Source organism: Lissotriton helveticus, chromosome 12 (assembly GCF_964261635.1).
Source record: "Lissotriton helveticus chromosome 12, aLisHel1.1, whole genome shotgun sequence".
Taxonomy (NCBI): domain Eukaryota; kingdom Metazoa; phylum Chordata; class Amphibia; order Caudata; family Salamandridae; genus Lissotriton; species Lissotriton helveticus.
Genome location: NC_136073.1, coordinates 836,066,419 through 836,080,403, shown reverse-complemented (window position 1 = coordinate 836,080,403; position 13,985 = coordinate 836,066,419). Strand labels below are relative to the sequence as shown.

At 44.6% G+C, this 13,985-nt stretch overlaps 1 protein-coding gene across 1 annotated transcript in view; it reads left to right on the top strand.

The window, feature by feature from the left end:
• The window catches only part of MYO1F (myosin IF), a 241,558-nt gene that overhangs the window by 173,828 nt on the left and 53,745 nt on the right, over positions 1-13,985 (top strand). The window contains exons 22-23 of the mRNA XM_078670110.1: positions 10,556-10,701; positions 13,712-13,858. Of these exons, the coding sequence (XP_078526236.1) occupies positions 10,556-10,701; positions 13,712-13,858 (293 nt within the window). The remainder of the gene's footprint in view (positions 1-10,555; positions 10,702-13,711; positions 13,859-13,985) is intronic.

Here is a 13,985-nt window from a genome sequence, read left to right as displayed (position 1 = left end):
GCTTTCAAGAATTGATTCCTATCTGGGAATGCAAGCCCAGTGATGGTGGTCTGCTGCTTCTAGAATGCCACTATCTATGTATCTGTAGCCAAACTGGGTTGCAAATAGCAACTTACCTAATTAATATTTTAACAGTATATCGTTCTTCGCCTCCCTGCCGCTAGAGAATTTACAATGTGACTTGTTATTTATTTATTTATTTATTTTTAGATTTCTAAAGCGCGTAGCTACCCTGGGGCGTCCCAGCGCTGACATACAACCTATTATTCCAGAGGGGGAGGGGGAGAGCTAGATTTATGGAAAGAGCCAAGTTTTTAGTTGCCTGCGGAAAGTGAGTAAGTTGTGTTCTCTTCGAATGGACAGCGGAAGAGAGTTCCACAGTTTAGGGGCATTGTAGGAAAACAATCTTCCCCCTGATCGTGCTCTGTTTATTCTTGGAATGCAGGCAAGGGAGAGAGAGTCAGACCTGAGTTGTCTGTTAGGGTGGTAGGGTTTGATGAGGGATTTCAGGATTGGCGGGCCTTTGCCTTGCATTAGCTTATGTGTAATGCATAAGGCCTTGAAAGTGACCCTTTCTTTGATCGGGAGCCAGTGGAGACTTCTGAGAGCCGGTTTGGCCGAGCATCTGGACTTGGTACCTGTAAGGATTCTGGCGGCTGCATTTTGGGCATATTGCAGTTTTTTTAAGGTTGCGGCCGGAGCTCCTAGGTACAGGACATTTCCGTAGTCCAATCTAGAGTTCACCAGACCCTGGATAAGCATTTTCCTAGATTGGAAGGGGAGAAGATGGAGGATCTTTCGTGCTTGTTGGATGAGACCGAAGCAGATGCCAGAGGTTTTCCTGGCCTGGGTCTTAAAACTAAGCTCCTGGTCTAGCCAGATCCCCAGGCTCTTGACTTCAGCCTTCGGGTTAGGAGGTGAGCCCATGCATAGAGGCCAAGAGAGGGACGTTGGGAGTTTGCGTGGGTTGCCTAGCAGTAGAATCTCGGATTTCTCTCCGTTTAACTTGAGGCGAGATTCGCACATCCAGCAATGGATGTTATTTAGGCAGTCCGCCAAGTTGTCCAGACTTTGACTTGAGTGGTTTAAAAATACCACCAATTGGGTGTCATCAGCATACATGACAGTTTTTATACCAAATGGGGTAATGACGTCCTCTAGGGGGGACATGTAGACATTAAAAAGCGTGGGGCTCAGGGAGGATCCCTGAGGAACCCCACACTGAAGGGGGAACGTCTCGGACAGCACAGGTCCGTCAGACACCTGAAAGGTTCTCCCCTCCAGGAAGGATTTGATCCAGGACAGGGCGGTATCAGAAACTCCTGCCGAGCTGAGTCGGTGGAGAAGAATGGAGTGGTCCACCGTGTCGAAGGCGGCACTTAAGTCGAGGAGGATCACTGCCACTGATCCTCATGCGTCTATGATGGTTCGTGCCTCTTCGACTACGGCAAGAAGTGCGGTATCGGTACCCTGCCCCGGTCTAACCCCTGTCTGGGAATGGCGCAGGAGATTGTTGGTCTCTAAAAAGAGAGACAGTTGGGAATTAACAATTCGTTCTGCGATTTTTCCCATGGCCGGGAGGAGAGAGATGGGTCTAAAGCTGGATAAGTCTTTAGGGTCCAGGTGAGGTTTTTTCAGCAGCGCCCTAACTGTCGCTTTTTTCCAGTTCTCTGGAACAGTGCCGGAGGCCAGAGAGTTATTAATCAATTGGGTGAAGGGTGGCGTGATAGTATCGGCGACCAATTTTAATTTGCTCAGCGGAGCAGGATCTGAAGGGGCCCCACTTTTCACTGATTGTAAGGTAGATAAAAACAGATCAGTAGTGACCACGGGGAAAGCTAGGAGGCGTGGGGTTTCTGCACTCGGAGAAGAGATGCTGGGAGGTTGGGAGGGGGTGGGGGGTGGGAGGGATTCCAAGATATTACTGATTTTTGTAGTGAGAAATTCTGCTATTTGATTGCATCTAGTACCAGATGGGTCTGGTGCAATGACAGGAACCGGGGTTTTTGTAAGGAGGCGCACAATGCGGTAGGTTTCTTTGGAGGAATTAGAAGCTGTCTGTATTGCTTTCTCGAAAAAAATTGTCTGTGCATTTTTTATACAGGATTTATAATGTTTTATCGCTGATCTGTATGCGTTTTTGCTTTCGTGTGCCCAGTCCCGTCTCCAGAGGCGCTCAAGTTTTTTACACTGTTTCCTAAGCAGGTGCAACTCTTGGGTAAACCATGGGGATTTAAGACTTCTTCTCTTACTGGGAAGGGGTTTGACGGGAAGGGTTGTATCCAGGGATTGAGCTATCCAGTCACGTAGTTGCGCGTCTGCCTGGGATGGGTCGTCGTCTAAAGCTGGCAGGGTCTGAGCAAGTGTTTGAGCCCATACATTTGTGTCCAGTTTCTGCCAGGGACGGGATGGAGGTTTCTCCGGGGGAGTCTCCGGTATTTCTGCCGATAACTTAAGGTTAAAGGGGATAAGGAAATGATCTGACCAGGGGATAGGGGTAGGGGTGTTCACTATTAGCCTCGGAAGGTTTGAGAATATAGGGTATAACATATGGCCCAAGGTGTGGGTTGCATGGCTGTTTTTTGAGTTAAGACCAAGAGAGGCTAGATCGTTTTTGAGATCGGCGGCTATTTTGTTGTTTAAATCGTCGAAGTGAAGGTTTAGGTCTCCCAGGACCGTAAAGTTGGGAGTTAGGCAGGCCAGAGAGGTGATGGTTTCTACTAGGGAATCGCAGAAGAGTCGTTGATATCCTGGGGGGCGATAGACTAAAATCCCTGAGAGGGTTGTATCTGGTGGTAGGTGAATGGAGAAGTGGACGTTTTCACAGTCCTGGATTGGGCTGTCCTTGAAAGTGCAGGACAGGTGGTCACGGTAGATAATAGCTATCTCTCCCCCGGTACCAGAGGGTCTGTCCAGATGTTTTATAAGGTAACCTGGGGGGAGTGCTTGGGTGATGTCTGGGTCCGAGTTGACATTGAGCCACGTTTCAGTGAGGAAGAGAACCTCAATCTCTAAGGGCTGTAGAAGCATGTTGATTTCTACTTGATGTTTTGGGAGGGATCTACAGTTCAATAAGGCCAGGTTGATCCGGCGGGGTTTCAGAGCGAGACGTGGTGAGTGTTTGTATGGGCACAGTGCACAGCGGGATTGTCCTTCATTTAACGGTGATGAGCTCTGACACGGAGTCATTGCACCTCTTAAATTAAGGAGTGTTTCCCGGGTGTATCTTCGAGGGGATGGAGCACGAGCAGGGGTCCTGGGCTCTGGGCTCGGTCTGGCGCGGACGGGCGCAGACGAGCTTGCCTTAGGCGCGCCTTTGGCACGCAAACGGCGCTCCCGCTGCGCTCGTCCGCTGCGCTTCCTGTGGATGCACATATTTTATGCCAGAGATAGGGAGGAGGGGGGGCGTGGCCTAAAAGGGGCGTGGTCTCCCTCATGGCCGGTAATGGCGTCAGGGGGAGTGTTTGTGGGGGGCTGTGCAGCAGCGCTGAGATCCGCTGTGCTTTTGCCTATCCCAAATAAGCAGTGCTCTCCAAGTGATCTTCCTAGCTGGTGAGTTTAAAAAGCAAGTAATTTGTGACAATCAATTTTTAAAACAGTTCAATCAGGTTTTAAAAAGACAGAGTAGAAGGGATAGAAAGGCTCCCGGCTTCCGCCTCAGGAGATAGGGGTATCTAACAGTCGCTAGTAGTCAGCGGTGTTATATGCTCGGCGACGGGGGGCGTGGCCTAATAAGGGGGCATGGCCTCCCTCGCGACGGGGGCGTGGCCTAAAAGGGGGCGTGGCCTCCCTCGTGGCCGGTAATGGCGTCAGGGGGAGTGTTTGTGGGGGGCTGTGCAGCAGCGCTGAGATCCGCTGTGCTTTTGCCTATCCCAAATAAGCAGTGCTCTCCAAGTGATCTTCCTAGCTGGTGAGTTTAAAAAGCAAGTAATTTGTGACAATCAATTTTTAAAACAGTTCAATCAGGTTTTAAAAAGACAGAGTAGAAGGGATAGAAAGGCTCCCGGCTTCCGCCTCAGGAGATAGGGGTATCTAACAGTCGCTAGTAGTCAGCGGTGTTATATGCTCGGCGATGGGGGGGGGCGTGGCCTACAAAGGGGGCGTGGCCTCCCTCGCGATGGGGGTGTGGCCTTAAAAGGGGCGTGGCCTCCCTCGTGGCCGGTAATGGCGTCAGGGGGAGTGTTTGTGGGGGGCTGTGCAGCAGCGCTGAGATCCGCTGTGCTTTTGCCAATCCCAAATAAGCAGTGCTCTCCAAGTGATCTTCCTAGCTGGTGAGTTTAAAAAGCAAGTAATTTGTGACAATCAATTTTTAAAACAGTTCAATCAGGTTTTAAAAAGACAGAGTAGAAGGGATAGAAAGGCTCCCGGTTTCCGCCTCAGGAGATAGGGGTATCTAACAGTCGCTAGTAGTCAGCGGTGTTATATGCTCGGTATATGTTAGTACACCGCATTGCAAAAATACAGACTGGTCTCAGAAATTTGGTGCACAATTTGTGCCTACTATTTGTGATTTATATATTCGCCCATCGAGACACAGATTCCCTGCCATGTGTGCCTGGCTTACACTACAGACAGTACTTTGCTCAGCACTCTCATTGTAGCGGCGAAGTATCAGGAAAAGACTGACGCTGTTGTGTATGATGCGAGGATTTACATCAATCCTTCAGAACACAATAGATTTGTGCTTATATAATTATGTGCTGGGAAAACAAAGGATACAGAGAGGAACATAGCTGAAAGGCAGAAAGAAATATTCAATGGATTATAGACCTGTGGTTAATATAGAGTTTAATATACAATGCAATATTTACATAAACACACAAGAAGGCGGATTTTCTATATGTGATCTGCACATCAAACTTCGTCTCTTTTTATGTATCCAAATAATGTATCATATCATCCAACTATTGAGTGCAAACTTGGTGTGGAATGCTTATCCACCTAAAGCATTGACAATTAGACAATCTGCTCACCAACGGTGTTACAGAATATCATATCCATAAAATACAAAAAACACCCGTGCACATCAAATCAAATCACTTTTATCCCAGTGCCTTGTGCACAAAGCTTTAATGCAAATTCTTTTTCCAGACACTCCTTCTTAATCCAAAGGAATCACGTAGTGTAGACAAAATACTTTATTTCTTTTTAAAATCAAGTGCTTCGCAGCCACTTGATTTTAAAAAGAAATAAAGAAAAAGAATTTGGAAAAAGAATTTGCATAGAAGCTTTGTGCACAAGGCACTGGGATAAAAGTGATTTGATTTGATGTGCACGGGTGTTTTTTGTATTTTATACAATGCAATATGGTAGCACCGTTAAAAGTTCTCCCTCTGTTCTAAAACTTTAACATCGCTCTGCTTCCAAAAACATAGCGTTAAGGACATTTTCTGATGCTCTGAAAATTATATGTCTTCCATTCTATGGGCGGAAGTTGAGATGTGACAAGAAGGCAGGTTTGGCAGTTTTCCTTTTTTGAGTGAAAGTTTTCATCAACTGAAAGTCCTCTGTGATGCCATTTACATAGCTCACAGTTGTTCTCAGCCCAGCAATTCTGCTAGCCGTTTGTCTATCAACCCGGGAAACTATAATTCTTGGGGTGGGGAAATATCGGCTGAAGTTGTCCAGTACACACACAATGAGGGCCTAATTTACACTGAGGAACCTTACAAATAGAGCAATGGACAAAGAAATTAGCTTCAACCCCTATTTTAAAAAGTGAAATATACAAACAGTAACAATGTAATTATTATCACTTATACATTTATATACGCATGGCTGTTTCAGGTAAGGGGAAAGCCATAATGCCCCTGAAGCACTGAGCAAAAATTTCAAGGACATTGTTGAAGGGTGGTCTTGGCTGCTGGAAGGGTCCAGTGCTTGGAAACAGAGTGGTCTTCACTGCTTTCCAGAAGGACGAGTGTTTGCAGGTTGCGTATTCAAGCAGGAAGTTTCAGCAGTGGTTGTGCTTAGTGCAAAGGATGTCTTCCCTGAGCAGAACTTACAGAGCCTGTGACTGGATTAGGTGTGAGTCGATCTAGATGTGAAGTTCCTTCTTGAGTGGCAGGTGCAAAGGTTCTGTTGTGTGACGATGGGCCCAGTGCCATGGACAGCTCGGTGAGTGATAGTTGGCGCCTTGAAGGAGGTAGGTCAGCAATTGGAAATAGAGCTAGCCGAGAGCTTGAAGGGAGGGCAAGGGTAATGTCCTCACGGATGCTGAGGAGTAGAAGCTCCTGTCTTGCTAAAGGTATAACTTGAGCTGGGACACTTAGTAAAGCAAGAGAGGGGAAATTGAGGAAAAAAGTGACGACTCTTTTTAAATCACTTTTCCAAAGTGGGAACAAAGTTGTCTTTTGTAAAAGTTTGGTTTTTGGGAAACCTCATTATTCAAACTAGAAAAGAAAAGAATTGTATTTTGAAAAAAACGTAAACACCCACTAAAGCTGGGCAACGTTTACGTGTAAGAGAGAAATAAAAGGTGCTATGTTATTTACTATTGCTTTTAATGGTGTGCTCAGAACTTTTTTTAACTTCTTAAAAATAGTTTCTGCTTGCTTTGGTGAGAATATACTGGCTTTAATGGGTCAGGGCTTTTAGTTTATAGTGTAAATAATCTCTTCCGAGTCTCTTACAGAATGATTGTTGTGAGAAGTTGGCCTGATGTGCAGTGCTCACTATTCTAGTGATCACTATATATCAGTCCAAACAACCCTTATTGATGATTGGTTGTAAGTCAACCTTATAGACCAGCTATCCTAGTAGCATGGATACGAGCAGTCTAAGGCTAAGACTCTAGAGGGCGTGTTAAGCCCGCTGTTTTACCATCACATTACCCCTTGAACACCCAGTGAAAGGACACCACACAAGTGTTATGAAAATAAACCATGTATTTATTAGAATCACAACAACCCTGTACTCTTTATGAGGACAGGGTGCTAAGCACACAACAAAACTCTTATGAAAATACTTAAGTTAGCACGTTATACACAAATGCCCGAGGGGCACGAAAAACCATATATTCTAAAAGTGGAATGCGAAATTACTAGCAGGTAAGTACAGTACTAATAGGCTTTGGAATCGCTAGGACTTGACTAGGGAATCGTTAGATTACTTCTAGGAGACCTAGGGGACTCGGGTGCAGAGTGTGCACTCTCACGCGGGATGCGGGACAAAGTCTATGGAAGCTAGTAAAGGCAAAGTTAGTGTTCACGGGCGAACCCGACCTGGTAGGGAGAAAACGACAGTGGATCCTGACCCTAGGATAGTGAGGCTATGCTGGGACACCGAAGTGCCGAAGTTACCTAGCCCAGGGGCTGCAGCTGCATAGGTCTGAAAAGACGTCGGGAATTTCGTTGCCGGACCAGGAGCCTGGAAGGAAGGAGTTGCTGGCAGGCGACCAGTGAAGGAAAGTTCGATGGATCCAAGCCTGGATCAAGGAAGAAGGAAACCTGAAAGCAGAGGGGACCGAGTTCTTGAATCACTAGCCAGTGATTAAGTGGGCACCAGGATGGCACCGGGCGAAGTCACCGCAGTCAGGTGAGTGGGCACGGCTGGGCTCTGCAGTCTCTCGGACCAGGAGGCGTTGTCGGCGACCAGGATGGAGGTGCGAGCTGTCCCACGAAGGTTCTTGCTGTCGACGTCGCTGGACCCAGGATTGGGCAACAAGTCTTGGCAAATGCAAGGCCCACGCGGTGGACCTAAAATGGCGTCTTGGGCGGACCAGGAGGGTCCAGGGTACTTCTCCGATGGAGGGAAGCAAGGGCCAGTCTGGAGCAACCAGACCAGCAGCAGAAATGTCGTCGGGCGTCGTCAGGAAGGCCACAAGCCAGCGGGCTAGTAGCCAAACAACGCGGTGAGCAGCAAAAAGCAGAAGGGCCCCACGCAGATCGTGGAGATGCTGGGGGGCTGCACTTCGGTGCTGGAGCTGCTCAGGGTCGGGGCTTCTCGGACCCCAAAGCACTCACCAGGAATTCACTCGGCGGGCTTGCTGGAAAGAAGTCGTGCAGTCTTGCAGATGGCCGGTCCCTTGAGGTCTCGTCGCACCCACGGTTCTCAGCTGGGCTGTAGAGGTGGGTAGAGGTCAGAGGTGCCAGGGAAGCCGGTTCTCGTCGAGCTGGGCAGTCGGATTCCGGAGGAAGGACGTGCAGCAGACCGCAGTGTTCTTAGATAGTGCCTGCGGATGCAGGGTGACTACTCCTTAGTCACAAGGGAGAAATCTTAGGAAGAAGTCTTGAGTTCCTTTCGTGGAAAGTAGTTTCAGGATTCAAAGATGATCTGATTTGGAAGGGGGCCAGTCTCTACCTTTATCTGGGAAAAGGGGGCTGGCACGCGACAAAGTCCTGCCCTATGGGTGGGACCAGGAGGGGGGTGGTTACACCCACTTCCTTGGCGGGCTTTTCCCCAGCACAGGGTCTGGAGTGACCCTGGAACTGGTTCCAGCCAGCCTATGCACAGTGAGCACCGGGGTGCCACGTGCAGTCACCTTCCTCTAAAGCCCTGCCTACCTACAATACACAAAACCCTGTCTGGGACGGTGCTGGCACCGCCCCTGGCAGGAAACCCTTTGTCCTTATCTCCTGCTCTGGGAGGACTCCCAGCAGCAGGAGGGCAGACTTGTGTCTCGGTGGCAGCATCCATTTTGTGGATGCTAAGGCTCTGTCTGACTTTTAACCGGGTTATAGGTTACATGCATGTCGTGTCCCTCTAGAAGGGTGGAATGCTAACCCCGTCGCCAGAATTGGCGAGGGGTTAGTATTCCAATTCGTATGACACCTTACTCGACATGTTTTGATAAAGCGATACCAGAGTTGGCATTTAACCGCGAGGATTATAATGCACTTAAGAGTATATGGTATGCGATATCATGGAAACGGCTAAGGGATAGATCCCGAAAGCCGCAGACAGGCTCAGCTCATGCCAGAGCACCATCTCACACGATTCCAAGCACTCTGCCTTCAGGATTGTTAAGGCCTGCCATAGGAGTGACTGATAGGAGATCTGTGTGTCCATTTTAGGGTTAGATATAGGTATACTATATCTAAAGCAAAGGGTGATTACACCACCTTGCCCCAGCTGTCAAGCAGCCAGTTGTGTCAGATTTGGATGGCCAGCCAGGGGTGGCATAATACATGCTGCAGCCCCTGGTAGGCCCTGGGTACCTATGCCCTGGGTACCTAAGGTACACTGTACAGGGACTGATAAGGTGGCTCAGTATCCAATTTAGATATGTACCTAAGGTACATGGAATCCATTTTTCAGAGAGAGCAGTGGGCCTGAGGTCCTGAACAGCAGGGCCTCAGGTCAACTAAGTCAGAAAACCAGCAAAACACCAGGCAAAAAGTTGGGGGCAACCATAGTCAGGGATCAACCTTCCTACAATTGTCAAATCTGATCAATTTAAATTTCTCTTAGATTTCTCTCTGATTGTAGAAAAGGTGGCTGGTTGGATGGATGTTTGTAGTCCGGAATATGGAATAGACATTATTGAGATACAGTAATATTATAGCCAACACATCAAGAACAAATCAAGGACGTGAGTGCATGTAGATAAGCATGGATTTACTATTCTTAGTCCAACATCTACATACCTTGAAGATTAAATAAGAACAAGACCGAGTGGTCGAAATTTGTAGGCTGGTGTTTTGTTACCTATTTGTTATGCTGAATAAATATGAAAACTAGAACCTCTTGAGTGCCACTCACATTTGTATTATAGTATTTGGAAGGAGGTCGGACCTTTTAACAGCGAGCACCAGCAACTTGAGTGTGATGCACTACAGACCACATTTGTGAAGTGTATGTATATATATATATATATATATATATATATATATATATATATATATATATATATAATATATAAAACATTTTTATTATGTTGTTCAAGTCCACAAAGTAGGTGCACACTCAGGAGATGGTTTATCACAGCCCAAGATTTAATACCAGTGACGCGTTTCGACTGTCACACACACACACACACATAGACAAGGTATATTACATATGGAGTTAATTACAGAAAATGTATACATACTTACCTATCACTATTTGGCTAAGATTACACTATTGAGGTATCTGAATTGTGTCTACTCGATATTCTGTACTTGCACCTGTGTGGATGTATGGCTACATAAACTATACACATTGTCATTTTTAAACCCAACTTCCAATCAGGGTCTATCTCTTCCTATATTCCATATGACACTTTTGTTAGTTCTGGATCTGTAGCATTAAGTAAAATATATTTTAGTAAAAGGGCCAACCTACTAGAAGAGAATGAATGAAACAGCAACCTTAATATTTGATGACTTAAGGGTTATAAAGGGTATCGGAAACAAATGGATACTGTTATGGATTTTAGAGTGTTTAAGAGGTAGATGGATGTCTGAGCAAGTAGGTTGCATAATATATGGTAAGTATGAAATGAAGTTTACACAAACCATTTTAGGTAAAATAAAACTTCAAAAAACTGTCCATATACACATCCATTTTGTTCCTGAAGTTTGCATTAAACACAGTATTAATTTTCTTCACTTCCAAATCTCCCTACATTTTCCAGTCTATTAAGCGGGACTTCATACTGACCCCGAAGTACATCTACATGATTGGCCGCGAAAAGGTGAAGAAGGGACCTGAGAAGGGTCTGATAAAGGAAGTCCTGAAGAAGAAGGTGGATATCCAAGCCATCAGGAGTGTTTCTTTGAGGTGAACGTCAGCTCTTTATGTCCTGCTTATGGCAATGTCATTATACATTAAAAACTCGTTTTCGGGCAGTACTTACTATCAAAGCAGTTTGCACCATAAAGAAAGGCCAAAGATCATGAAGTTAAAATGTGCAAAATTTAAATGTAGCTCAAAGAATTTAGCATTTTTAAAAATACTTCACACTTTGGGAAGTTTGCTAAGTTTGCCTATTTTGCAAAACTTCATCCATGGTTAATAATTCCTAATCCTTATGGAAGAACGTTTTCAAAAAAGCAATTTTTAGAGAGGATTATTCTCCTACAAGTGGCTTCCTTGGGCGAATTTCACCCAAAGCCTGCTTTTTCCCCATTACTTTTTTTTCAAACTTAACAGAGCTCATGAGCTTTACGTAGCTTGCCAAGTTTTGAGAGAAGAAACATGTCATAATGGTTTATGAAGAACTTCTGCAACTTCTCAAATAGCTAACTTACAGCCTATAGCACTCCGTTGCGAAGTAGTTCACTTCCCCAGCCTAGAAAGCCCATGTTATGTTCCCCATCACATTAAGACAGATAGCATTCAGAGTCTGCTCAAGGGATACATACACAGGAACCTTTAATGATAGCATTAAAGTAAGGCAACATTAAAGGATATATGTCAATACAGCAGTTTCCTGAGGGCACACATTGGAAACACCTTCCAAGTGTCCTTTCCATGGCAGGATCGGCTGGGTATATACGGAAACTGAAAAATGTGGTAAATATCTTAACCAAACGAAGCATTCAATGGAATATAACATGCACGGTTCCCCTGTTAAATTTCTACAGGTTTGATTCGACGAAATTCACCAGGATAAATCTGAAGGGAGTGCAGTCAAAAGGTACAACACATTATTCTGAGCCATTACAAAATGGTTTTGTGCAGGGTCAGAATTTAACGGGCCGCCAATTTTCATGGTAGAACTATAATATATCATTTACATGCCACCGTTTTTTGGTGGGTAACCCCCAACAAAACAAATACATTTACACAGTCAAGTAAACAATTTCATACTCAAGGGTTCATTTTCGTCATGTGATATAGATCCATCCCTTATGAACTAACAAAGTTCACCTTGAAACTTTTTTCATTATTTATTACAGTTATGAAGCCTCCGCCGAGAAGACTGCCTATATAGATTTTACAGTTTTGCAGATGAAATTATTTCTTTGAAGAAGAAAGTTGCATAAAAAATTGTTACCATCATTTAACAAAAATCATGTTATTAGTTTACAAAGACAATGAAGAATTGAAAGTCCTGATAAAGAAGCACTGTGTTTATTAATGTGATATGTGGAGGTACTAATAAGATGTGTAACTTATTGTTTATTTGAGGGTAATTCACAAACGTTTTTGCACTGCTTTTTTTTTTTAACTTAGATGCACAATAACAGCACTTTTCCAAAAATAAATTCACATCCTGATTCACTGAGACTATAAGGTGCATATCATGAAATTATGAATGCGACAATTCTGCTAGTATAGCTAAGGGCCTGATTTAGATCTCGGCAGATGGGTTACTCCGTCATAAGAGTGATAGATATCCTGTCTGCCGAAATATAAATCCCATTGTATCCTATTGAATTTATATTTCGGCAGACGGGTATCCGTCGCCGTTGTGATAGAGAAACCCATCCGCCGAGATCTAAACCAGGCTCTAAGTGCCGAATTGGCAATGTTGTAGGTTTATGTGTTTTTCACTACTTCTTACTGGTAGTTTCTAACAGAAAAAAAGCAAAATCTTGTGCATGCGTGGGAAAGGGAAAGGACATGTCCCATAGGTGTATAGAGAAGTGAGAGTCTCCACAAGGTAAAAAATTCTCAATGGGTAAGAAAAGGCTGAATGTGCTAAGGCACATTTGTACATCATATATACATTCAGATTGTCCAGGTCTTCATGAAGGAAAATCTGTATGAGTAGAGCTGGCACATGGAAGTACTCTTGGAAATCTATCTTTGGGGAGTTCCATGAGTGTTCTTGGTACTCATTATGAAACACTAAGAATTCAGAAATTTGGTTGGATTGCATGTGTAACAATCTGGAAGCACAGGCTTGTATTTACTACTTGTGCCCTTTGTGCGGATCTGATGCTCTACGGCTGACTTATGAACTTCTACGTTGGGTTTATGGTGAAAACAAGTTGGCCACTAGAATGCTCCAACATATCTTTGTCTAGGTTTGATGTCCTTTTAGAGTTAACAAGTTTAACTGCTTTGGGTATTTTTCATGGGGTTCTAATGGTGCTGCACAAACTATGAACCAATGCTAGATTTTTAGAATGTGCCATGAGATATATTTACATAGACAAAATGCTAGTGAAGATCATTCACATAGCCTGTAGATATTCCGAACATCTCATCTAGCATGAATCTAGCCTTAGTGAACCTAGTCAAGTCAAGTCAAGTCAAACGATTTATATAGCGCGCTACATACCCAGAGGGTCTCAAGGCGCTTGTAGAAGGGTGGGGAGTTACTTGTCGAATATCCACGTTTTGAGTAGCTTTCTGAATGCTAGGTGGTTCTGAGTAAGGCGAAGGTGAGTGGGAAGTGAGTTCCAAGTTTTAGCTGCTACTTTAAACACTCCTGCCATATTTTTTTATAAGGCTGCTCTTGGCAAATAAAATAATGCTTCTTTGTCAAAGGACTCTTTGTTTTCCCAAAATATTCTTATTTGTCAGGCCAAAGATGCTTGACCTTCTGTTTCCCCACAGTAATGGGACGTACAGAAACTTGGTAACTTTATGTAAAACTGGCATCTTCCAATGCAAGAGGTAAAATATGGGAAGTGAAATATTTCCTATTGCCAAATGAGATTTTCAAATTTTACTTCTGAGCTCTGATAGGAGTCCCAATATTGCATATCTACTGAAGCAGAAATACCCAGCAAGGCCTGGTTGGTGGTAGGAAATAATCTTATCCACCAGTAACAATATCTTGCGTGTGAAAGATAAGACACCACATTGATATCTCTTCTCTCTGGTTTGCTTTTAGCACAAGGCAGGACGACTTCATCATTCTGCATGAGGCGGAGTCTGACAGCCTGCTGGAATCCATATTCAAAACGGAGCTGGTTAGTCTTCTTAGCAAACGCTACGAGGAGATCTGCAAGACCAAATTACAGCTCAACTTTGCCGACACGTAAGAGCACACAAATTGACCATGGGCAATAACACGTCATTCTAAGCCAATCCTTAAAATGATGCATGATTAGCATCCTTTAAGTGCTATTAAGGGATAGGTTTGCACACATCTTAATTAAACTGCA